Here is a 27,114-nt window from a genome sequence, read left to right on the forward strand (position 1 = left end):
AATGAATCCAGTGTTTGTCCTTTAACGTTTTCAACTGAATCCCACCCCTCGATGGATTTCCAACCTGATATGCTTCCCCTTTTAACAGACAATAACTGAAATGTGCAAATATTGTTTTTATTTTCTGAATAATTCTCTCAACTGTATACAGTTTGGGGGAAATACTGTACCAGGATTTCCTTTCCAAGTTAAACAGCAATTACTCTGAGTTGTTAAGCAGCAATGCTTGTGTTACAGTACAGAATGTACACATGATATGTTTAGGGTAATGAATTTCCTTTGTGAGTGAGGATGCACACTGTCTGCTGTCTGGTGGAGAGGTAGGCAGTGACACGCTGTCTGAGCAGAGGGAGAAAAGGACAGAGAGACAGAGAGAGTGAGGGAGGGGAAGAGAGTGCAGGCAGAGAGATACAGAGAGAGAGCGTGAGGGAGGGGGGAGAGAGAGAGGGAGACACCAGTGCTGTGTCTGTGAGGGGTGCGTTCCTTGACCTCTGGTTTCTTGCTGCAGTGACAGTAACCGTAACACAACCTTCTCTATGTAATGCAGGTGGAGTGGTCGCAGAGTCCCCAGCCCATGGAGGTGCGTGTGCGCTGTCTACGGGCAGTCAGGGACAAGCTGCCCAGGGGCCTCTACAGCCTCAGTGTGGCCCTCCACAGCCGTCTGGGAGGCCCCGCCCTCAACTGGTCCCGTCTGAAGGAGGAGCAGTGGGCTGGGACCACAGAGCCTGTGGAGCACGGGGGCCACTTCTACGACACAGAGCTGCACGTCAACCAGAGCCTGTTCACCGTACGTAAGCATCACAGGGATGAGGACTGCTCCTCCGCTCCAATCGGGTGACAAACACATTTAGTTTAGCCCCCCATCCTGGCCTTCCTCTATTGAGAGTAATGTGTTTTTATTCAGGAGGGGAAGGACAGGATGTGATTTGTGGCGATGGGAGTTCATTCAATAAGACCCTCTTTTATTGAAACGATGCTCGGGGAAGCCGCTCAAGAAATAGTCCTTTAGATATGTGCAATGATGGAGGAAAAAAACATATTCTTCATCTGAAAGCAATTCTGACACTGAGGGGCTCTGGATTAAAACGCGTTCACTTCCAAGAGGGGGAAAAGTCTTTGACATGAAACCCAATACTGAATTAGCTAAATACTATCTTTAAAAACAAACAGGAGTTATCTGTCAGATAAAAAAATGACAATGCACACATGCGGTATTGAAATAACGGCTACAGCACGCTGTAGGTTTAATTTGTTTTCCACCGCAATAATTCCAACTTCTCTTCTTTCCAATGGTTTACTCTATGGCTGCAGTGTAGGCTGTAGATTGAAAGGGGTTATGAAAATGTATATTAAACAGTAACTGTGTATATGAGGATGGAGAGACATTGTATTAAAATATGCCAGTGAGAGCCTCTAGGTTTGACTTGGGGGAAATCCAATATGAATAAAACAGCAACTTTTCAAACATGACATTTAATCCATGCATGTAAATCAAAAGAGAGATCTATTATTCATTTATATAAGGGCATAGTGTTTTATTGGAATGAAAATGAAGTACAAATGCACTGAAAAATGTAGTGTATTTTCCAGAAGTCTATATGAGCAGCCATCATGCAGTATGCCCGAGCTGCAGTGGTGACTAAAGTAGGCCTCCACAGTGGTATTTTTAGACGTGGAACTTGGCAAGTGAAACTATTTCCACTGTAACACCCTGGATAAAGTCTTCATACTTGTTACTCAGTTTGACTAAAACATTTCACTCCAAATTCTATTGAACGTTATTAGTTCAGCTGCGTTTTCAGAGGATGGTTAGCATAGCAGTAGCATGTGCCACAGTTTTAGGTCTTATAAATATTTTTTATTTAACCTTTATTTTAACAGGGAGTCCCATTGAGACCAAGGTCTCTTTCACAAGAGAGCCCTGTGAACATTTTACATTTTTAAAAGGGAGCCCTTCGAAATGTAACCTAATCCTAAATCATCTCTGTACTGTTCAAAGCACTTGTTGGCACTACAACAACAAATGCTAACAACAATAAAAATGTCAGATGGTGGATGATGACCAGAAAGTCATGTTTATTCATTGCTATAAGATGCCTGATGCAATGCTGATACCAACATGTGAAAACTATAAAAGCTAATCCACAATTTGTTTCCCTCCTGATCCGTTTTTCCAAAGTGTTAAGATGCAGAAGGACTGTCTAGATAGTCAGTGTTCCAATGGCAACTCTAAAGGGCCTTATCGCATGTGGCCACTGTCAATGCACTGCTACAGTAGGTGGGCGTATTCATCAAGCCTCAGTCTCCTGATTATATTGTCTCAGGCTCCATCTGACATAAAGAACGGCGTAAGCCACCGAAACTGAATGCGGACTTCGCTGGGAAATGCGGTAGGATCTGATTCAGAGGTATAAGGGTTTAAGTACGGCACTGCAAACACCTCATGTCACTCACAACCCTCTAGTCTCTCCCCAACCCTGGCTCTTATTTATAGATGTTGTTGTTAGCTGTGGAACCACTGCTGATCAGATTTGTCTGAGACTATCTGGATTGGCTCGAGTGTTTTTCTCTTTGCCCACGTTATCGTGCGATTTTGGGAGTGTATTTGCGGTGCCTTCTGAGAGGAAATGAGGAATTAGCAACAGTAGGAGGAAGCCAGGAGCTTATTTTTGTTTTTGGTTCCCCTGTTCTTTGTGTGTGTGTTTGGGGTTCGTTTTACCAGGAACACTGCACTTCAATTTGATCTGTCTTAAAGATTCTTGCGAGGAGGCTGCACACATGAAGGGTGTCAGGCCCACGGTCTTAACACAGTGTTTACTTCAAGTGGGTAGAAGCATAAGATCCAACATCTTAATATTGAAGGGTAGGAAGAGGATGGGAAGCATGGCATAAAAAACTAAATCTTTGGATTTTCACCCAATCTTGTCTTTTTTCCCCCTCAGCCCTTCATCTTTCTTTTTTCCAGTCATTGTTCTAATTCCTCAACTTTTTTCTTCTCCTTTTTTTCCCTAAAGAAAGTGTTTTAAATTAATTTCCCAGAGACGGAGTAACGATAGATAAAGTTCTAAAATTGAGTCATCTTGTGTGTTAGTTTGGACAGTCGTTTCTTTTCTTCTCTTTTTCCTCCGTTCCTTTTTTTCTCTCCTTTCAAGATTGGGGCAGCAAATATCAGTCTGTTTTTAATGAAATGTGATAGTTTAATGGTTTAATAGGCGGTTCCACCAGGCCAAGGCACACTGGAACACTGGACCATATGTTTCTGTTTGCTGCACCACCTGAGAAAGCCTGTCGTGCATCTCATCCAGGCCTGGCAGGCTCTCTCAGGCAACTGTGCCTTCTGCTCCCTTCTCTTTTTCTTTCCTTACCTCCCACCTCCCTGTTTATGTGGCTTATAGTTCTGTTACGGTAAATGAACAATATGAAATATTTTTCAATATCCATAATATGCAATATTATGCCATAAATTGTGTCTTGAGTCAGACACTTCCACCATCATTTCTCTCAGGTAGGTACCAAAAGCAGATTAGCGGGGGATACACATGATTTATGTGATAAAACAAGTCTTCACCGTTTTCCATTACAACTAATAGAGGGATGAAATATTCCCCCCTGGTGATTGATGAAGTGGCGTGCTCCTCGTTGTCAGTTCATTTTTTAAGCAGAAGGTAAGTCTACTGCTCTCTGGGTAAATAAGAGTCCCTGTTTGTCATCTGCTCGCCCAGCCCAAACTGCTCTACCTGCTGCTGCATGCGTGATTTTGTAACGTGGCTCAGTATGTTAAGGTCATGTTAGGCACGTTACTGTAAAATGTACATACTTGGGTTCACAGGGAAATTAACGTTAATATCTCCAGGGTGTCCGCAGGTCGTTAAAACTGTCTTAAGTCTTAAATGAATTTATCTAAGATGAGATGATGAACCAAACATTTTTGACACCGACATTGGCCTCTTACCAAAGCAATTTGACTTAAAGCAATTTTGCTTTAGTCGGTAATTTTGCTTCTGGATCTCACTCCCGCTCCCCCAATAGCACATGGAGTAAAGGGAGAGAGGCATTCTGATAAGAGCAAGCATTGACTATTGACAAGTTGAGCAACATTTCAAAATGTAATTGACACAGTTTTTAAAACAACTACTGTTACTGTTATTAAAAAAAAGAGGAGAGTCTCAGCTTTATGCGAGTAGAATAATTACTTCTCAACTGTCAATATAGAGGAAATAACACCGCTTTATAATCAAGGTATGCAATTGAGATGATTGAGCGCACCATTTGTGGTGAATACATCAAGTAGCCTATGCAGGCCTACCAATGGAAGGTTTTCTCAGGACGTTACATTTACTGTTAGATCAGTTGCATGGTTATCTAGCAACAATATCATATTAAGAGTTAGCAATCTAGTTAAGGTGTTCTTTTGTGTTCCCTCTTCCTCTGCCGGTAAATGATGTAGCATAGGCTATAGCCTAGGCCAATATTCACAAAAAGAAACATGCAGGCAAATTAATCTCTAAATATATATGATTATTCTGGATCCTATTTTGACATGTTTTACCTCAAGATATCCATCATGCATTCCCTGAACATGTTAGATGAAATAGCTCATTTTTCCATGTCTTTCTTGGCACTGGGAAAAGTCGGTCTAGAGCCCTCCTGCTTAGCTAACCTGCTTGGAATTATAGCCATTTGATACCTGATTTACTGAATGAGGGAAGGACCTTATTAAGCTGGATCAAAAAAATTCTGAACACTTAAGAGTTTGTGATCTAGCTAATGATTAGCCCGTTGGGATAGCCTAAACAAATGCATGCTTCAGCCATCTATATCCTAGCCACTATGCTACTTCATCCGTTAGGCGGCAGGAGAATGCCCATTGCTGAAATAGCACACCTGCCTGACATGAGCCATGTAGGCTATACCCTTTGGCGAAAGGTAGTATCTAAAAATACTACTTTTTTTGCCAACATTGGCACATTTCTGGAGGGAATTATTAGTAGGTGTGTGGCCCACCAAGACTCTCAACAATCGAAATGTGTTGATCACCTCCAATCGCTCAGCTAACTCTCTCAAACCAGTCTTTATCATTTCATCTCTTCCCAAACGTTTGGGAAGTTTAATGCCAACTTGGTTGTGGGACCGGTTAAGACCGTTAATATAATCTATTGTAGGCGGTCATGCAGAAACAGTCTGCATAGAATAACATGGAAAATAGATTAGTAGAGGACACAGAGGAGGATTTGGAGGAATAATGATCTAGGTTGTGGTTTGAGAGTTAACAATCTCCCCTGAGGGCTCCTGTCCTATTTGCCCCCTTTATGTGTGTGTGTGTGTGTGTGTGTGTGTGTGTGTGTGTGTGTGTGTGTGTGTGTGTGTGTGTGTGTGTGTGTGTGCAGATCCTGCCTGCGTCGTGTGACATGCTGCCCTCCATGGTCCTGCTGTTCAGGCTGCTGGGCCTGACGGTGGAGCGGAGCCAGGTCGGCACCACACTGGGCTGGGCCGCCTTCCCTGTCTGCCACGCCATCCTCACAACTGTCCAGGGGCGCTTCAAGACCCCCATCCTCAGGGGGCTCCCGCACCCCCACCTCGACCAGTTCCGCAAGATAGAAGGCCTTATGTCAGCCGACCTGGACAACTGGCTGTGTAACCTGTACTTCCAGGTGTGTGGGTGTGTTGGTGTGTGGGTTGATGGTAGCGTGTGTGAGGGAGAGTGGGCGAAGGAGTTGTTTCTGTGTTTGTGTGTGTGTGTCCCTTTCAGTTGGGAATGTTGAGCCCAGGGGCTATGGACAGTCACCTGATTTGAACCATTATCAGAGAAGCTGGGTGGTTGGTCTGAGGGGACATTATGTGTGGTAAATGGTTTTAGCTGAGAAATTGTAAATTGGCCCCAGATTGTAAATAAACCACATATTTACTAAACATATCCGGTTGCATTTGAGGTGATGCATTGATCCAATTACTCAGCAGCTTAATTTAATTAAAATACAGAACAAAGGTTTCTCTATTTACAGTTCCTCTGCATTTTTTGTCCCAAGTGTATTATCGCAACTAATATCTAGTGGTTTTTAGACATAAAGGAGTAGCCGTACAGATAGTCATTATTGATGCATTGCAGTAGACGTGTAGAACACAAGTAGCAGTGACATCACCACTGTTATCAATTCTAAATGTATCATGCACTCATTCCCGCTCTGTATCTCCCCCCCTCCCCTTCCCGTAATGGCTCTACAGGTGAGGAAGCTCCCCAGTGGCAGCTCCAGAGGGGATGAGGAGCACAGTGTCACCCTGCAGATCCCTCCTCTCCTCGTCCCCCCTTCGCCCCCCCAGGCGGGCCCAAGCAGCTCCAGCCCCAGCCGGAGGAGAGGCGGCGTCAAGCCGTGTCACCGGGGGTCCCCTCTCCACCTGTCTGCCTCACACTCCTCCTCTGCCTGCTCCTCCTCCACTCTGCCAGGTAGGGCTCCCCCACCGTCACCCCCACCACCCCCTACTGCCAGCGGCCACAGTGGGGGACAAATTTCACCTAATGTCACAGACAGAGTGGCAGGTCTCCATGGCTGTCAAAGGAGGGGATTGTGCTCTGATGCAGGTCCTATGTATTGTCAGTATTGCTATTGTATTGCTAGATATTGCTGCATCGTTGGAGCTAAAAACATAAGCATTTTGCTGCACCTGCGATAACGTCTGCAAAATTGTACGCGACCAATAAACTTTGATTTGATTAATATATTTGCAAAATACATTTTAACCAGTTATAGTACCAGAGTGTATTACTAACATTGCCCATTTCAAATTAGATTGAACATTTCATTCCATTCTACACAACAAACAAACACTCATAACTAGAAGGATGTTATGCAATGGAAACTATGGAATAGATCAAATGTTTTATTAAAATGAGGAAACGGCTAGTTCTCTCGCAGGAACTCATATAACCTCTCCGTGCCCATTAGCATATTCATATTTTGTTCTTCTGTGGATGTGGATGTGCTCAATGTGTTTGGGAAACAACAGATGAGAAAACCCCCAGCCTCATGCTGAGATAAAAGTCATAGGACATGTTGCATGTATTTAAAAGATACACTAAGTATGATTTGAATTCTAGTGGGAAGTTCGTACTGCACGCGAGTACAAGCAAACAACAACAACCACCTAAAAACACATTTCGTAACACTTGGTTTGACAGCACAATGCTAAAGCCAGTGTGGTTCACACATTTTTGTTCTCCTGAAGTATTTGGCATTTTTTATGCGAAGAATTGATTCTCATGGCATGGGTTGTTTGTCTAGTACACAGCCCGTCCAGTTGACACCACAGCATTGTGAAATCTTTGAATAGTTTATTGTTGCCACTTAAGCTTTACTTTAGATATGAGGACTTGTGATTTATTATAACTCATTGATGAAATGCAAACATATGGGAATGTCCTGGCACTACAGTCGTAGCCTGGTCCCAGATCAGTTTGTGCTGTATAGCCAACTTCTAAGGTCCATTTGGCATGACAATGACCATAGGAGTTGGCTATACAGCTCAAACAAGTCTGGGACGAGGCTACTAAAGTCCCTCTTCAGTACGGTCACATGGATGTGTTTCTCAGCTGAAAGGACAGGCAGGTGGAAAAGAGTAACATCGTCCATCTGTAGAGAGGAAGTGAATAATACCGGCCTGCTATTACCAATGATAATGCGGCCAGTTTCTCACTTAAAACACACTTCTCTTGTTTCCCCTGGTTTTCAGGTCAGGCAACATCCTGGCCAACGTCAGAAATCAAACATAGGCTCATTTGGTATTGATCTAGTACAAAGACGACCAGGCCTCTGTTATTAATACATCACTTTTTTTTGGCAGGGCGCTCATCTTTATTTAACAGTCCTCGAAAAAGTTTCTGGGGTAGTGCTGGAGCTTTAAACATCAGACGGGCGTTTTAATTACAAATGAGTTGTGACAGGTCTGCTGGGTAGCAACCTGGCCCATTTTAAACGTGATGTCGGCTGACAGCTCGAGCCGTGTTCTCCGAGTGTTCTCCGAGCGCCGCAACATGTGGAAGAAATTGGTCTTTTACATTTCACAGCTTGTCACTTCCTCTGCAGTGCGACCCTTGACCTCCCACTGAGATCCTAACACCCCACAAGGGAAGTGTCCCCGACAAGAGCATTCTGGGAGATTTATGTTCTGCCACACAGGCAAAGTACCAGTCCTCCACGCCCACCTCCTCCACCCCATACGAAAAGAAAGAGGGGGGAACAACAGAGAAAATTCAGGTGAGGAGGTGGCTGGAGAAGAAGTGAACCTGATCTGTACCTTGAGTAACGGATCAAAAGGTGTCCCTCACAGCACCTCGCGGAGGCCCGTTAAGGCACCGCTCCGTAAGTCTAGCTGACGTTTGTGTCACATTTGCATATGGATCCTTTCACGTTGCATTACTTCTCGGAGCGGAGTTATGATATTCAGATGGAGAGATTACGTCAAGCTCTGAGGAGAGAGATTGGATAGACAACTTTAACCTAGCCCACAACTGGAAATCAAATTCAACGAGGAAAGAGAGGAACAAATTATTTCTGTTATCAAGCACTCTGTCAAAGTTGGGGGCCTCAACCATTTCCTTCCATTTGGAGGAAGCTCTCTGTTTTTGATGTATAGATTCCTTGTTCTTTCTGTGCGTGTAACGCCAGAGCTTTTCTCATTATGTGCTTCCCTCAGAATCAGGACAAGTATATGGAGACCTCTTGTCATAGGATAACACACACATAGTCTTACTTGACAGTCAGACTGAAAGTTGTGTGTTCCTGGGGCCTTAAGTTAATTAATCTCCCTCGCATTATCACAGCCCTGGATGAGGTGTCTATTACAGACAAGAAAGTGACTGACAACCCCATCCTTGATGACTATACCAAATAATAGATTTGACAAGTTTGGAGAAATTATGAAACACTGATGTATAGCCATTTTTCACTATTGACTTTGTTGTGTCAGAAAAGTAAACTTACCATATGAGAATCATAATCCGGTTTTACTTTGTTTGCTCCGTGCATATCGGAGTCTATTTGCCTTTTCGAACACACGAGAGTCGCCAGAGGCGGTGTGGGTTAACTGACCTTTCACATTAAGTGAATGATCCGGTTACACTGGAGTTTGTTTGAATCCAAATGACTAATTAGATTAGGCCTGTGTTCTATGATTGCCGTCAGTGGATCAGTAACTGGATGCAGAGGATCGGAGTTGAGAGGGTTTAGTTTTGTGTTGTTGCTTTTCTCCCCCTCGTTTTGCCAATGCATCATACTGCATCATAATATCCCCCTTGAGCACAATTTCGAGGATTTTTCATCTGTCTCTGGAACACTGCCCTGAACATTCAGGATAAAGGTCCCTCTGGGTTAGGGTATTGGTCATTCCAGTCAAACTTTACAACTACGTTATATCGTTTTAACGTTATATCTCTACCAGTCTGTGATGGTCCCCCAATTAATGTTGCACTGTCCATATTCTACATTGATGTTTTATTGTTATGTCAAAGCCTGTTTGTATAGATACAAGAGTAACCCCACAAAGTGAATGTTACAGATTGGGACAAACAGAACCCAAGGGGAACACTGTTTAGTTTAACCCCCCCCCATCGCATACATGCAGCATGTCCTCTATGCTGATGAATGAACAGAGATGGAGATGTGAAGTGTACTTCAACAAGATCATTTTATTAATCACCGCTATAATATTCCAACATGTTATCCAAGCTTCAAGTGAGACTGCAAAGACCGTGATCCTACTTCGAGTTGCTTTGTCGAGTAAACAATGTTACGTTCGAATAACCACATTGGTGTGAGTCGAAACAATCGCTGAATATAAAACCCCGTCACCGAATACCGGCAGCGAGGGCACTCTCGGGTAATCAATGATTCACTGACCTTGGCTCCGCGGTCAACTTTGGACCAATCACAGGGCAATTAGAAGCCCAGGTGAGTGGAAAGGGCTCGGCTGGTCGGCTTTCACTAGCAGTAACGGCGCCCTGGACTTCTCAGTGTGGTGGACCCGGGGCCATGTTTTCTAGCCGAGGTCTCGCTCGCTCTCTCGCTCTCTCTCTCTCTCTCTCTCTCTCGCTCTCTCGCTCTCTCTCTCTTTCCAGCTCTCTCTCTCTCCCAGCTCTTTCTTTCTCTCTCTTTCTCTCTGTCTCTCTCCCTCACTCTGTCTGTCTGTCTCTCTCTCTCTCTCTCTCTCCCAGCTCAGAGAGAACCAGCTGGATAACAAGGAAGCTGTTGTTGTACCCTCGGAGCAACACTGGGGTTGTGGCAGCAGCCCTCCAAGTTCATGGACATAGCCTATAGCTGTCAACATTGTGCTAATTCTGGCCCAACACCATCTGAGAATCAGGGTTGGTGAATTAAACCCGAAGCTGCAGTATGGTGCTCTCTCTTCTCTCCTCTCTTTCTTTCTCTCTCTCTCCGTCCACAGCGGCGCTGGTGTTTTAACACACAAACAATGACAATGATTTTGTCCTCTAACAGTGAGTGAGCTTATATCAGACCTCAGCTGTACCGCTTGACTGCATGCCCGTCACTTTCTGCAGTACTTCCAACCCGTAAGCAAGGTACTTCTGAGTTTGTATTATTTCGATGTAACTACTTTGTTTAATATATTCTTATTTTTCTGGAATTCATTATATTTTTAGGACCTATAGCAAAAAAGTATACTCATTGTCTGTTGAATGCATTTGAAAGTAAAGGCATGTTAAACCCACCCAAGTTTGTGAATAATGTTTGTACATTTGCCTACAAGGGTCATTGACTCAGTGCCATTCTGTTATTGATTCTCTTACACCTTCTCAATTTCCATCTCTGTCGGTCTCTGGCTTTTCTATGAGAAGACATTTTTACCTTTTTTAACTAGGCAAGTCAGTTAACAACAAATTCTTATTTACAATGACAGCCTACCCTGGTCAAGCCCGGACGACGCTGGGCCAATTGTGCGCCGCCCTTTGGGACTCCCAATCACAGCCGGATGTGATACAGCCTGGATTCAAACCAGGGACTGTAGTGACACCTCTTGCACTGAAATGCAGTGCCTTAGACCGCTGCGCCATTCGGGAGAACTTACATTTCATGTTTGACTTACTGTACAGTAACTGTCACAGTAAAAAAATTAATCTGAATTCAGTATATACTGTAGGATCTCTTTAACAGAACATTTTATGATTTTGAATGTTGCCAGCACACATAAAGACTTAACTATGCAAGCCAGAGTTAAATAGTTATGCAATCACATGACAGATCAGGGAAAAAAGAACATATTCTTCACTGTGAAAATAACAGATATAAGCTTATTACCTTGTAACTGTAGGCATTCCTAATGTTTACCAGCAAAGCCCTGGTAATTAACAACTACATCTGGGCTGGAATTAAATCTGATGTCTCCGAAACCAGGAGGAAGCTGAACAGTCTTGCCATTAAGTACACTTTAGCCGTCAGACGGATTTGCTGATATGTCGCCTATATTTAAAGGTTATTATTACTGATATATTTAATCCCGCAGCAAGAGAGAAAAATTATATCATCTCAGAGGTTTCCATATTTATTATATAGATGTGACTGGCTGCAGAAGAAGACGAGAAAAAAAGCGATGAAAAAAAGTTTCACATAGTGAAATTTTTACATGTATCAAGCTAAGGTTTACTTAATTAGAACCTCCAGGCAATGCAAGAACCCTTTTTTAAATTCTGTGAATGTTAATATGCTAAATAATGCAAAGCTCCGGCTCTTCAAGCATGAGACACACATCTGGCGGCTTACCATTTAAATTACAGCAAAAAAATGAGAGAGAGAGTGAGAGAGAAAAGAAAAAGGGGAGGAAAAAACACTTCAAAAGTAATTTTCCAAAGGAAAGAAGAATGGAGAAATGTATTACAACCAAATTTAATTTCTTTTTCGATTTTTCATCATGTCTAATTGCATGCATTAGAGCGTTCAGGCTCGGAAGGTTTGGCTTCTTAGATTGTGGGAGATGTGTGTGCAGGGAAGTTTCATAAGTCACTCCACTCTCTCTTTCTCTCTGAGGAAAATCAGCCTCTTAGACTTTGTTGCTTTTGCAAACTCTCCTGACAGAACAACGCAACAACTTTAATACCTGCCTCTGACTATGATCACTACACACCACACATGTGCAGTATGCACCACTGGAAGTGGGAAGAAATATTTTAACAATATTGCAATCATGTGTTGATTGTTTTATTTTAGGAATAATCTACATGATTTTGAAACATGGATTTGGTAATTATATAGTCAACTATGCAGGACGATTTTATTGATTGGTTGCTTAAATAAATTATGTCCTTTCGATTGATAAAAATAGTGATTTAACAAATATTTAAGAGTTCAACAGTGGAATTTTTTTTTTTTATATCCCTATTTAAATTGTATTTAGTTTTTCTTATTTGAGTTACTAGATACTGTATGTGACAGATAGGTGTTAGTCAATATGTAAGTTACCAGATATATAGACATGCTGTTTGTGTGTATAAAATCATTGTTTCATCCTACTGTTTAATGACGGTTTGAGATATTTTTGCTCAAATACGTTTTTTTTCCCAACACTTTTTATTGCTTGTTTTCTTTTTTAACAACCTACCTGGTCAACTCCTACCAGCACTCCTACATTAAGCAGAACCAGGATAAAAAATGTCTTCAGAAATCAGACATAAATAATGATGTATTACAGTACTTTCTCTCTCTTACTGTTGTTGCCAGATGTGCTTTGCTAATAAAAATAAACATGAATCTTTCTTTTTTTTCTTTCTTTCACTCTTATATGACAGGGAAGAACTCCACAGTAGTGGTCCCTGAGAAAATAGAGGAGATGAGAGATCCCTACACAGAGAAAGCAGAGACATGGATGCACTACAAGGTAACAATGTGTTTTAGGAAAATAATTTATATCCCACACACACACACACACACACACAAACCGTCTCCAGCCCTACACACACCTCCCGTCGTTATTATCTGAGATTTGTCGAAATATATTTCACACTAACAGGTATTTTTTCGGTCTTCAAAGCCAGTTTTGATCTGCTTGACAAGCCAAAGCAGCTGAAATTCTGTGAAATCAGCAATGCCAGCCAGGCCTTTTTATTGCTCCGAACACGCCTCTTCCTGAGCTACAGAGGACTTAAGCTAAATGAACCAAAGCCTAGTACCTTACCTGCCATACTTTGAAGTGGTAATTGCAGAACTACTTTTCTTTGCTGATCTGGCATTGCTGTCTCACGTTCTGCTTTGCTATTGTGCCCTCCTTTATGGTTGTGATGTTATTGTTGTGATGTTATTGTTGTGATGTTTTGGTTGTGATGTTGTTGTGATGTTATTGTTGTGATGTTGTTGTTGTGATGTTGTGGTTGTGATGTTGTTGTTATTGTGATGTTATGGTTGTGATGTTATGGTTGTGAAGTTATAGTTGTGAAGTTATAGTTGTGATGTTGTTGTGATGTTATGGTTGTGAAGTTATAGTTGTGATGTTTTGGTTGTGATGTTGTTGTGATGTGGTAGTTGTTGTAGTAGATGATGCGTAAACACCACATAAGCTCCTATCCACCTCACACTCTTCCCAAGCCTTTATTCCTCAAGCTCCCCTCTACAGCCGCGTTACAAGTGGCTCTTAGTCTCAAGACGGCCAATAATCAGCACTGCTGACCTCTTAAATGAATAAGTTTGTTGATATGAGGTGTTCTTTTTTCTGAAGCCACAAAGCTGCAGGCTTTTAAACGCTGCTAACTCTGTCAAATGTCACCCGGTTGAAGCCAGTTGTCTAATGATTAAGTGCGGTGATCTCAAACCTGCCCCAACCTGGGCGCGGGGGATCAAATTTCAGCCCCCTCTCAACCTACGGTGCCAGGCTAATTAAAATGTATTTTCTCCAGGCGACCACTTCAGCCCAGAGGGCAGGAATCGCAGTGGAAAATCTGGCTCTTAAGATATTGCATTAAATGTATTGTAGAGACACCAGAGAACATTGTGGTTTATATATCTCCTGTGTTTTTTCTCCTCTTCTCTCTCTCTCTCTCTCTCTCTCTCTCTCTCTCCACCTTTTTTATTGTGATCATCACTCTGGAATTCACACTTTCTTTGGCAAAGATTGCACTATGAAAACCAATGGGGCTTTTATAGGGGCCTTACCCTATTTACTACATCCTGGGCACAGTTCTCTCAGGTGGAGGAGAGAGAGAGCGACGGAAGGCTCTTTTTCAAACTAGGGAGCTGATTAACATAATCAGGAAGTATTTCACAACTTCTAGCTAGCACACAGCCTAAGCCCACCCAAGGGCAAGGCAGCACTAGTTGACAGGACGAGGTAAAGCAAGCCGTTAACACGTTGCCGGGCTTAACAAATAATATCAGGCGCTAAAGTACCTCTGCATGTGAAATATTTAAAACCCACCTCCATTCTGACTGTGTTTACACCAGTCCACGACTAGTGTAAATAACAGCAACAGCTGCCCTATACGTTCTGCTGCATTTCTCCATCTACGCCTTGTTTCTCCTTCATCAAAGTCGCTCCTCTCAGAGATGTGTTATTTGGGTGTCATTCAGTTCTGAGACTGGAAGAGAACAGTGGCTCAAAAGTGTGATGTACTGTCTCCATGTTATCCCCAGATAGATCGGGGCCCGTTTCCTGCTCTGCCTGCTTTGATTACAAACGACATCCGCATGTGTTGTCCCACCCCCCCACCCCCAATTTGTGCTCTCCCCAACAGAAGAAGCCAATCAACAAGATAAATAGCTTGAGCGCCCATGTGAGAGGCAGCGCTGCACCTCCACCACTTCTGCAGGGCCAGACTGACAAACAGGAGACAGCAGCTCCGGCTGCAGCATCGTCGGAGAAGAGGGAGAATCTCTGGGCTAAGGAGATGGAGGAGTATACGTTCTCCCTACAGTAAGTCTCACCACTCATTATACAACTTCCAGTCGCAGCACGAAGGACATGTGTGTGACGACAGCTTTTTGCCTCGCAGAAACGGGGCCGCGATAAGCCACATTTCAGCGCAGAATGTCTCGATAACAACTACTATAGAAACGATGGCACACTCACACATCTTAGGTAGTGCATTGTGAAGAAGACCAATTTTTATTTTTTTAGGGGGTGGATCAGCTTTAATATTGCAAATAGATTGTGGCTTCTATCAAAGTAATTGTCTGCATCATTTCCAATCCACCATATATATTTTTTTATGTCTTTGTTTATAAAAAGGGAGTGACGATATCTCGAACCCCATCGTGGTTATGTATCTCCCCTGGTGCTATGGGGTAAGATCTTTTAAAGGGGTGCGCATGGCAACGTTGGCTCATCACACATACCTCTGTCACTGTGTTAGTTGTTTTTCAATTCCCCTGCAATACAAACTGAATAAGAGGGTTGGGCAAATGTTTTCTCTTTATTGTGGCTTACAGCATTTGATTTTAATGAGAAAACAGGGATGCATCAAGCACAAACAGCCCAGGATACACATGGTATAAAACACCTCCGCCAAACACGTTTCAGAAAAAAATATTTTCATAGAGTATTAAAATAATATAAAATGGGTATTGCTTATTTCAACGGGAAAAAAAAGTTTTGCAGGTATTTGTTTTTATTTGAGATTTGAGAACATAAATTAATGCAAGGCGAATCTGCACCCATCACAATGAGAGGGAAAGCCTCACGCTCTCAGGGGATTAAAAAGGGGCCTGTGTTTCCTCATTTCAGAGTAGTTTGTAATTTATAGCTTCCGGTGGCATATTAAACAAGATCAGAGCCTACACTCTGGCATCTCCCGAACACACCAGGGGAATTAAAATCATTACCACGACAACAAAAATGAAGCCACAAACATGACGACACAATGCTAAGTGAAGGGAGAGAAAAACACATAATGAATCTAACTTGTATGGGCGGACTATACGACGGGAAACATTTAAAGTGTGTTTTACTTTTACTTTAGGACACTTGGTTGATTATTCAAGATGTGTTAAGCTGTGTAACATATTACAATGTTGCCTTTATGCCCTATAATGCACTAAATCCTTAGAAAGCTACTCCCATATTTACTACGTTTTTAGACCGAGCTCAAACTTCAAGCAGAGCTCACTCGCCCTACATTACATCTGTTCATCACAGCAATCAGAGGCACTGATGTTGTCTTTCCTCAATATCCCAAACAGTCCTGCAGTGCTTTTTGAGTTATGCTGGGCATGTCTAGCACCTGAGGACTGTATGGGGAACAAGCATACGGGGATTCTTGTATTGTTTTATTCACCATTCCACTCTTCTTACTGTAATGATGTCATCTGTGATGCCGTGTGCTGGAGCTCTGTGTTCTATTCAGAATTTCTGGATTCATATTGGGGTGATTGAGGGATATTACTGCCATCTAGAGAACCACGAGAGACTGAGCCCATTGATGAGAGCCTTGTTTTTTTAGGGCAAATCAGATATACACACCACGCTCACACTGTCTACTGTGAATAATGTTCAAAACATACACTACAGTATTCTGTATTTTCAGGTTGCAGCTAACCTCAAGATTCACATCCTCTTGACCATAACCTATTTGGTTTATGAAGGCATCTTGATGAAGCTCAAACAATATTACCAGGAATATCATTAACATATCAAATTGCAAATCATATGCCAATATTGACATTTCCTTTAAGATAATACACAATGCTGGATATTAATTCTACAAGAATGTCATTTACCCACACAAGAGCAAACACGCCGTGCATCATCGCTAACAAGAACTAGAGAATGAAGTCTTCCCTAAGATGAACCACTCTACTGTTTCTAACACGAGGTAGAAATCAGTAACACCTTCTGGCAGATGATAAAAGACATTGAATGTTGTGTACTGTTCATAATATAGCGGGCCTACATAAATAATGTTTTCCATTTGAAGTTTCAGCTTGATGGGGCAGTATCTGGTTCAACCCTCTCTTTCTTGGCATTTTGATTATATTCTCCTCTCAGTTTTATCCCCTTCGATTTGCATATCAAAAAGTAAGGTATTAGTTGCCAACCTCAAATGCAACTCATCCCAAAACACACGTCGCTGCACGATAATAACAGTTAACCGTGAATTACAATTTCAAAGAAAAACACAATGCTCTTAAGTGCAAGTATTGACAATAACAGACAATTCCCTGCAAATGAAAAGGCAGGAATATCCTGCTCAGTTGATATCTGTTTGAAGAAACATGAAAGGCACTCGCCGACCCTTCCACCTTATTTGATGTCTGCGAGTGGAGACTTCTTAAGCACCTTTCTCAAAAGAATGTGAGTGAATAAAATCAAAATGTTTGATTAGTGTTGTAATTTGATACGGCCAATTTGCTACTGGATACCACTGCAACAACTTTTACTAAGGAACACATATTTGAACTGACTACTATAGCCTACTGTACTTACCAATAAACAATGTGACAATCCAACACAGCATTTTAAAGTCAATGGTGGATCTGTATTTTTAGGACTTTTAAGATTCCATAAAAAATAAGAAATGAACAGGAAAGTGTTAGCTGCATTTACATTTATCTTTAACAGCCTCTTATTACCAACTTTAGTGGGCCACGCAAACTCCTCCTGATTTCATTGTAGTGGGTTTTGGTGTAATCTGTTGTGGGAGGAGTTGCCTTTTTATCTGTTAGGAAAGTTTTCATTGCATTTGTGAAACCCAACTTGAACTTTAAGATGATAACAGTACTTGAAGTTTAAACTGTGACCTCTACACATGAGCACCTCTAATAATATTAAAGACCCAATCAGCATTGACTCAAGGGGCCAGTACTCATGAGGAGCCAGTACTCATGAGGAGCCAGTACTCATGAGGGGCCAGTACTCATTAGTCAACTATATTGGTCTGGAGGACTACAGGTCATTACAGAAAACATATTTGTCCACAATCATCTGTCCCTCAAATGTGTTTTGCTTTCCCCCTCTGTTTGTGCATTAATTAGACTGCCGAGTGTGTCGCAGCAATGGTATCCAACTAAATATTTTTTTCTCTCGTTTTGGGGAAACCTGTTTTAATCAAACTCACTCTCACATAACAATTAGATCTAATTAGCCCAATTATCAAGACTCTAATTACACTGAAATGTACCCCCTAAATCTCATATCAATTATATCTGTGACTTTCCTGTTAGAGAAAGAGAAAGGGAGAAAGATAAGACAAAGTGTAGCAACACCCTTCGCCTCCAGAGGCCAAAGGATGATGCAAGTATCCCCACAGTAGATTCAATCCATGCTGTCTGATACCATTGTGTATGCCTCCTTATCGCTCGTTTGGATTTTGCACTGTCACATACTGTAATAGAGGATTGTTTCGACTTCCGTTTTATTTCTGTCGCAAATAATGAATTCCGACATTTTAAAGAATTACTGTATGTGCAGCTTTAGAAATGAGGTCGGTTCTGTTGAATTGATTTCTGGTATTTGAACTGTTGTAATCATTCATTTAAAGGCATCTCTCTCATGGGTGGTCAGAGACCTTAATGCTTTGTAAGGTCTTTATGATCCATCAGAGCATAGTTGACCCAGTGCAGTCTCTCTCTGTTCTGGTACCTTATCTTTCATTAGCTTCCTTCCATTCATTCAGTCTACCATCAATGTAACAGTTGCACTGTTGCAGCAAAACACCAAATGCTGCATGCTGCAGTCCATAGGGCATACGGGGGAAATCGTAGAAACTCTGTTTTGTTCCTCTTTGAGACTCGGAACCCTAACTGTTCTCAATGTGGCGTTCCGTGGAGTCACCAGGAAGCCGGGAACACAGTGACCTACTTTCCCCTCCAGCCTGATGGGTTGGAGATCCACGCTTCCCTTCCACCCGTTCCCCGGCAGGGCTTGGCAAGGCGCCGCTTGAGTCCCTGCCTCTCCGGCTGTGTGTGTGACGACGAGAGAGGCTGGCCAAATACCGCCAGGTCACGAATCGACGACGCTCACCTGTTGGCGGGGTAGGGGGCAGCCCCTCTCTCCCTCTGTCGGCAACGCCACTCTGCTTTTGGAAAGAAAAAGAAAAGTAAGTATTTTTTTCTATGCCTGTCTGTTTGGAAATGGCTATGAAAACACATTGTGCTTTGTTATGGGTTGGTTATCTAAATATTGCACTGAAGTGCATCGCTAATTTGACAGTGCATTGACAAAAAAAGACTAGTTCACACTGATGTAAACAACAACCAGAGAGGAACGACTGGAACCTGAGGGAGAGAGAGAGAACCACCTGAAACAACAACAACCTTCCTCAACGATCCCACATACTGCGCTACTCCAAACCAGAACCCAGCAGGGGTCAATCAAATCTGATTTAATGCTCGGTGGAGTTGTGGGTAGAGGTGACGAGCAGTCACCCACCACAGGTTCCCAGAGCCCTTTCCTGCATCTGTGGCCTGGGAGCACATGTTGCCTTCACCCCTCCGGGTCGCGCTAGATGTTGCTCCCACTTCAAGGAAATCAGCGCTGTCAGCTTTCTAACAGGCAGGTCCCTGCCCTGACGCCATTTGCTCGTCCCTGGTAAAGTGGGCATACGATCAGAGAAAGGCCCTCCTAGGCCTGGCAAGTCTGGTATCGTCTGGTCTGGGTCAGTGAGCTGTGTTTCCTATATCCCCTTTATGGGGCCTTAGAGAGAGAAAGAGAGAGACTGAGAAAGAGAGAGGAGATGTTCACAGTGCACAGAGGGCAGGGGCAGAGGTGACGCTGCTCTGCCACTCTTTTCCAGTTCATTTGTCTTCACATGTTATCTGGATGACAGGAACACTGAAAAATATTGCCAAGTCAATAAACATCTTGAAAAAGTTTGACTCGTTCCAGTAGTTTTCCCAAAATTGTTTTTAAAACAATAAATGATGCTTGGATGGAAGTGACTTTTACAAGACAGAGACATACTGACTAATGTACTGTAGTACAAACATACAGGACACACTCTCCTTGTACAAATAAACACGGGATCCTGATTTTCCATTAGAACAACATTACTGACGAGTTGCTCTTCTAATAAGCTGACAGGCTGTAACCGTTGATTTTATCAGCTGTCTGACAGACATATTTGTATATCTAAATATGATGTTGGCCGACCATTTTGGGTATTGTCAATTTTATCCAAAGCACACATTGCTCTCCGACTGACCTGTTGTTACCTTTCCCTGTTCTCTGGCTAGTCATTGGATTTAATTATTTACATTGGCAATGGCATGTGTGGCAATCGCTATGTTTGTAGGGTAGACTATTCCTGCGCCCTTTCCCCACACCAGTCTTTTACGTGAGTGCATGAGCTTTGTCGGTATGGGCTAGGTCGCTATTGTCAGTCTCACCCTTCGTTGGCTGGCCCGTTCCCAGTGTAAATCCTGTGCCTGACACACACACACTCTGGAGGTTTCTGTGGGCCTGGAGCCCCATGGCTCTGGGATTACAGTCTGCCAGTGGGCCCTGATGGAAGGATGCAGTCTTAGTTGCCAATAATCACCACCACCTCCATCCCCTACCTACACCCCCCTCCATCCCTTACCTACACCCCCCTCCATCCCCTACCTACACCCCCCTCCATCCCCTACCTCTACCACAACCTTCCCCTACCTACACCCCCCTCCATCCCCTACCTACACCCCCCTCCATCCCTTATCTACACCCCCCTCCATCCCCAACCTCTACCACAACCTTCCCCTACCTACACTCCCTAACCCTGAACGTCAACCATCACCACCTTCCCCTACCTACACCCCCCCAACCCTGAACGTCAACCATCACCACCTTCCCCTACCTACACCCCCCCTAACCCTGAACGTCAACCATCACCACCTTCCCCTACCTACACCCCCCCAACCCTGAACGTCAACCATCACCACCTTCCCCTATCTACACCCCCCTAACCCTGAACGTCAACCATCACCACCTTCCCCTACCTACACCCCCCCAACCCTGAACGTCAACCATCACAACCTTCCCCTACCTACACCCCCCCCTAACCCTGAACGTCAACCATCACCACCTTCCCCTACCTACACCCCCCCAACCCTGAACGTCAACCATCACAACCTTCCCCTACCTACACCCCCCCCTAACCCTGAACGTCAACCATCACCACCTTCCCCTACCTACACCCCCCCTAACCCTGAACGTCAACCATCACCACCTTCCCCTACCTACACCCCCCCTAACCCTGAACGTCAACCATCACCACCTTCCCCTACCTACACCCCCCACCTAACCCTGAACGTCAACCATCACCACCTTCCCCTACCTACACCCCCCCAACCTTGAACGTCAACCATCACCACCTTCCCCTACCTACACCCCCCCTAACCCTGAACGTCAACCATCACAACCTTCCCCTACCTACACCCCCCCTAACCCTGAACGTCAACCATCACCACCTTCCCCTACCTACACCCCCCCTAACCCTGAACGTCAACCATCACCACCTTCCCCTACCTACACCCCCCCCCCCCTAACCCTGAACGTGTGGTGAGATAAGAGAGTGAGAGAACGAGAGGGGAGCGTGATGGAGCTTTGACACACCAACACGCCTGCTGGGAGCGTGTGCAGTGGCATGTGGGGTAGCGTGATGTGCAACCTGCCTGGCATGGAGAAGAGCCTCACACGTGCATGCTGGGAATGCAGCAGCTCTTGTTGCTCCTCTCTCTGTCTCCCTCTCTCTCTCTTTCTCTCTCTCTCTCTCTCTGGTGACAATGTCCTGCAGTTATGAAGACAAGGTCACGAGGAGAATGTTAAATACTGATGCAATTCTCAGGAGGCTTCTTGGGGCCTCCCAGTGTACATCACCCAAATAGATCTCTCCAGAGCACTTGTGATTAGTTGTTTCCCCTGCCATAATCAGAGGGGTTATTAAACTGCAGCGATACCACACCGCAAAGCATTGGATTGTTTTTTTAAAGGTCAGAATTATACTTAGGTGATGGAAAACAACCTGCTTTGGGATGCTAAGTGCTGTGTTTATAGAGGGGGAGAGTAAGGGTAGCCCCTTTGGTTTGTTGATCCCAGGTGCATGCGAATCCTAATGTTTCCACCGCTATTTATGGTTCGCTGTGGGACCTACCATTTCCATGTTTTAATCCTATATCGATCCAGGCTATAAAAAGGCCACATGTTGCATTTCGGGTTGAAAAACAGGCAAGAATGGCTACCTCATGTAAACAAGCAGGCCTGTTCTCATGAACGAGGCCAAAACACGTTTCGGGGGATATTTGGCTTGGGTAGAACCTTCCTCTGATTACCCTTTCTCTCTGCCAGTTCTGTAGCAATATTATAGCGCTAGCGTTTCATTGGTTCTCCTACACTTGCCTTGCATGTAAGAGCCTCCTCCTCACATTAAAAAAGGCCCAGGCAGCTATTAGTCAAACAAGGCCTCCTAATTAAGTGGAACATATTTTTTCACTACTTTTGATTAGGTTAGAGAGCCCAGGCTCCCAGTCCCTCTCAGCTGCAAATAATTCTGATAATTTGGCAGTACGGGCATTATGCTATTCTAATTATATGATGTACTCCAATTCTACAGCTGAGTCACGATGCCATAATTCTCTTTACTATACCCCAAATACCTACTGCTTTCCCATTTTCTCAATGAAACTCATTTATGTGTAACTTGCTTTGCCAGTGTCCTGTAAATGGGGCAACATATAAAACCGAAGATGTTAAGGTAATTGTAGGGGTTGGGAGAAAAAGAAAACAATGTTAAGTTAAACCTCGAGAAAATTGAGCACATTTAAAAAATAACAAATAAAACTTCTCATAAGATGATATCAAGATGACTTAATTAACCGAAAGCCTCGGTTATGGCCTCGCGGGCATGCTGCTGTGGGCTTTTTTACGTCCCTTTTTTTAGCGGCTTTTAGAAAAATACCACCACTGCTGGACCATATGATTATCATTTAATATATCTTATGGGAGAGAGTGTATTTGGGATTTTCACTTTGATTTTGTTAAGAGGTTTCATAGCTTCCTGCTTGACTTCATCCCACCTGCTCCAGATTTTTACATGCCAAGATTGTTCAATCTATTACAGATACTTCTACCCCAGAAGTAGAAACACCTAGATATTTCTAGTGAGAACTATCTTTGCCATTACAATGTGCCATTTTTGCCATTACAAATGTGTACACAGTGATGTAATGTTGTCCCATGGCTTGCAGAGTTACCTCCCCCCGATTGACCCAGGGGACACGGCACACAGTGACAGTGATGCCAGCCTGACTACAATATTGTCCCTAGTTAATTGTCAGCAGCATTAGAAAGGTCAGGCTGTTGGAATCACATAGTGCCCCTCGCTGCTTTGATTGAAGCATTCATTCCCAGCTCGTGTTTTACCAGGAAGTGTTTTTTTAAAGCTACCAAGGGTCAGATTAACTAGGTGACTTTCTCTCTCTCCTACAGATGTAGGATCTTAATTTGACCTATATTTTCACAGTAAAATAATCCTGCAGCAACAGGATTTTAACCTTTAGTCCATAATGTTGCTTGATAGGTGGTTAGGCTATTAGCTGGCCAAAAGTAGGTTACATGAAAAGTGCAATACTGTTAATATAACTGTGTGTTAGTGTGGGTTTTCAGTGAATTTATGTAAATCACAAAGCTCATCTGCATTTACTGCGAAATTTTTCAGCAATAAAAGAGTGATCAAATTAAGGTCCAACATCTGTAAGCCAGGTTTAGTCTGCTGTCAATTATAGATAACAATCTTAATTTACTGTCACTGTAGAAAATAAATGCTGTTCTACTGTGCGTGTGTGTGTGAGTGTGCAATGAGCTGCAGTGGTGTTGAGGAGCATATGCACCCTTCACTGTGTGACGACCCTTAACTTAAGAAAAAAGCCCATCAGCTGTTGAGGAGGAGACAGTCATGTCTTGTCTCTCTCACTTCAAAGAACCAGGTACTGTAACTCAGTGCAGTGCAGGCCTGTGAAATCTTCCTTGAAGTTCAGGCACGCTTTGGATGTGTTGTGTAAAACACGTCGCTATAAAGAAGACATACACTGTGATATTGCTAATCCCGCGATTTACCATCAATCACCAAAAAAGCACAGCTCTCTTTCCACCACTCAGCGGCTTGACGCTCGCTTTAAGTGAGACTGCTTGAGTAAAAAACATAGAGAGAGACGGAAGGAGAGGGAGCATGCTTGCTTTGTTTGAAAACTGGGAGTTAGAAAGATACTTTGACTTTGAAGATATTTGCCTGTAAATCTTGTAAAGTGAGTGTAGCTGCTGCACCAGTAGAGCATAAAAGCTCTAGTGTTAATTTATGCATGTATTCTCTAATACACTGCAGAGGAGCAGCAGGCCCGTGTGTAATGTGTGTGGTTGGGGCCCTTAAGTGGAAGTGACATAGTACTTTGGTTCCAGGATGGTATTATTACATTCTTAGCTGGTTTTTGCTCAGATAACTTTGAAAACCCATGTTGTCCTCAGTTGTAAGCTATAGAAGCTGATTGGAAATCGGTCTGTATGTGGTTTGCCATTATGTCAGACAAACCTTCTGAAACGCAAAGGAAAAACAGTTCCCTTGTCCTGGCCTTGCTTACAGAACATAGAATGTAAACAAGGGTGATATGTCATTTTTTTTGTCAGTCCTATCTTTCCACTATGCTTAAAAACGACAGTATTTTTGACTTACATCACCGATATGCATTCAGCGTGTGAAGAAACAATAACATTATGGGGCATTTGGCGAACTGTCTAGCTAGCGTTTGTTTAAAAAAAAAAAATCTGCAGACAAGAATCCATTCCCCGACAACGGGGCTTCAGAAAAAAGTGGTTTTGGCGCATTTACAAAACAATGCCCTTGTCCCCCCCCCCCCCCCAAAAAAAAGAAGTGACAGCAAATAACTTAATCCTACAAATAAATGATAAGTCTGGTCTTTGAGTGGCCCCAGATTTAGAGCCTTAACTGACGGGGGGGGGGGTATTTCTCAGGGTTACCTTCTTTCGTGCTCACACCCCTGCAGCCATCTCCGCATAAATCAGCTTTAAACTCCACGCCACACTATCTCCCTGCAGTACTGCCATCATTACCCATGCCAACTTAAAGGCTTAATACGTGTCCCTACTCGCTGCTTACTTTATACTATTTTGCTATTTTTAAAGAGCACGGCGTTCATGTCCATGGTATATCGTATATGTGTAGAGAGATGCTCTCTTGTAACATTCAACTGGAGAGGGGTGTGTTGCAACGTTATCCAGATTTTAGCTGAAGCTATATGATTTTAATCATGGAGAGTTGTGTCCGATTATTGGTGTATGCAATGTTAATCTTCTTTGAAAACTGAGAAATAACTACAATGAACTCCAATGAAAATAACCTGGGAAAAAAATATATATATATATGTGGGTGTGTGTGTGTGTGTGTGTGGGGGTGTGTGTGTGTGTGTGCGTGTGTGTGTAAAGTGTTGGTTCCATGTTTCATGTGCTGAAATAAAAGATCCCAGACATTTTCCATACGCACAAAAGTGTGTTTCTCTCAAATGTTGTGCACAAATGTGTTTACATCCCAGTTAGTGAACATTTCTCCTTTGCCAAGATAATCCATCTACTTGACAGGTGTGGCATATCAAGAAGCTTATTAAACAGCATGATCATTACACAGGTGCACCTTGTGCTGGGGACAATAAAAGGCCACTCTAAAATGTAAGTTTTGTCACACAACACAATGCCACAGATTGGCATTGCGTGCAATTGGCATGCTGACTGCAGGAATGTCCACCAGAGCTTTTGCCAGATAATTGAATGTTCATTTCTCCTAACATAAGCCCCCTCCAACGTTGTTTTAGAGAATTTTGTAGTACGTCCAACTGGCCTCACAACCACAGACCACGTGTAACCACGCCAGCCCAGGACCTCCACATCCGGCTTCTTCACCTGTGGGGTCGTTTGAGACCAGCCACCCGGACAACTGATGAAACTGAGGAGTATCTTTTGTCTGTAATAAAGCCCTTTTGTGGGGAAAAACTCATTCTGATTGGCTGGGCCTGGCTCCCCAGTGGGTGTGCCTGGCTACCAAGTGGGTGGGCCTATGCCCTCCCAGGCTCACCCATAGCTGCACCCCTGCCTAATACATAGATTAGGGTCTAATGAATTCATTTCAAATAACTGATTTCCTTATATGAACTATACTCTGTGAAATTGTTGCATGTTGCATTTATATGTTTGTTTAGTATATATGGAATATCTTTTTCACATATGAAATAGTATATACATTATGTCCACAATATGTCTCTTTGAATGTATGGCACTGTATAGCATTGCAATAAGGCATGACATTGGAGTGAAAATCCTTCTCATCACACCCCCTCTCCCTGCTATTTAAATATTGTACTTTTGGTAATTGGAGGTCCCACAATGAAATCAATTCAGTGGGTGATAACAGATTTCACATCGCGTTACCCATTTGGCTTTGAGTAGCCCCCTTGTGTGGAGACAGCTAAAAATATTCCTATTCATGCATCATCAATATCTTCATTACAAGAAAGATGGGAGTCAGGTTGTATTTGCAGTTCCTCCGTAATGCCTCTTGACAGGGTATCATCTTGCCTATGTCTGTGACACATAGCTTTTTTGTCTACTGTGTAATTTTACTTTTGCCGACGTGCGGAAAGCCTTTCTGTACCACACCACGAAGCCAGAGCCGTGATAAGGCCTAGAATGATACAACTGACCTTTTTCCAATGACAAAACAGCCAGTAGAGACAAAATACATGCACTTTGTTAAAAACTCACAGCATTTAGGTTATAACACACTCAACTTACAGTATGGGCTTCATGAATAAGTGCAATGACAGAATGCTGTGCTTCTTCTTGTCTATCCACATTGGATACTGTTCTACTTGATCCCATATCAATCCATATATCAATCCACTGTACAGAATGTATTTCTCCTATCCATTCCCATTCACAACATACAGGGGGGAAAAAAACAATCAAATGTGCAGTCGAATTTTTCCCAGTAATTGACTTGTATGCTACGTAGTTTATCCTCACTGTACCAGTTTGTTTCAGAGTGCTGCATGAATATTTATCTACAGTCTATAACTGTTGACTGGGCATTTTCTGAATGAAAGCGAGCTCTCCCACATGGAAAGAACTTGAAGCGATCTCTCGTGTTTATCT

The 27,114-nt window shown here is 43.1% G+C and overlaps 1 protein-coding gene across 7 annotated transcripts in view; it reads left to right on the forward strand.

Annotated features, from left to right (window-relative positions):
- The window catches only part of ofcc1 (orofacial cleft 1 candidate 1), a 167,502-nt gene that overhangs the window by 41,223 nt on the left and 99,165 nt on the right, over positions 1 to 27,114 (forward strand). For all 7 annotated transcript variants that reach the window (XR_003878713.1, XM_029755618.1, XM_029755623.1 and 4 more), the window contains 5 exons: positions 548 to 787; positions 5,388 to 5,651; positions 6,223 to 6,442; positions 12,791 to 12,879; positions 14,726 to 14,904. Coding sequence is in view for 6 of the 7 variants with exons in the window: in XM_029755618.1 (XP_029611478.1) it covers positions 548 to 787; positions 5,388 to 5,651; positions 6,223 to 6,442; positions 12,791 to 12,879; positions 14,726 to 14,904 (992 nt within the window). In the remaining variant the exon portion in view is untranslated. The remainder of the gene's footprint in view (positions 1 to 547; positions 788 to 5,387; positions 5,652 to 6,222; positions 6,443 to 12,790; positions 12,880 to 14,725; positions 14,905 to 27,114) is intronic.

This window comes from Salmo trutta, chromosome 6, assembly GCF_901001165.1.
Source record: "Salmo trutta chromosome 6, fSalTru1.1, whole genome shotgun sequence".
NCBI classification, from domain to species: Eukaryota; Metazoa; Chordata; class Actinopteri; order Salmoniformes; family Salmonidae; genus Salmo; species Salmo trutta.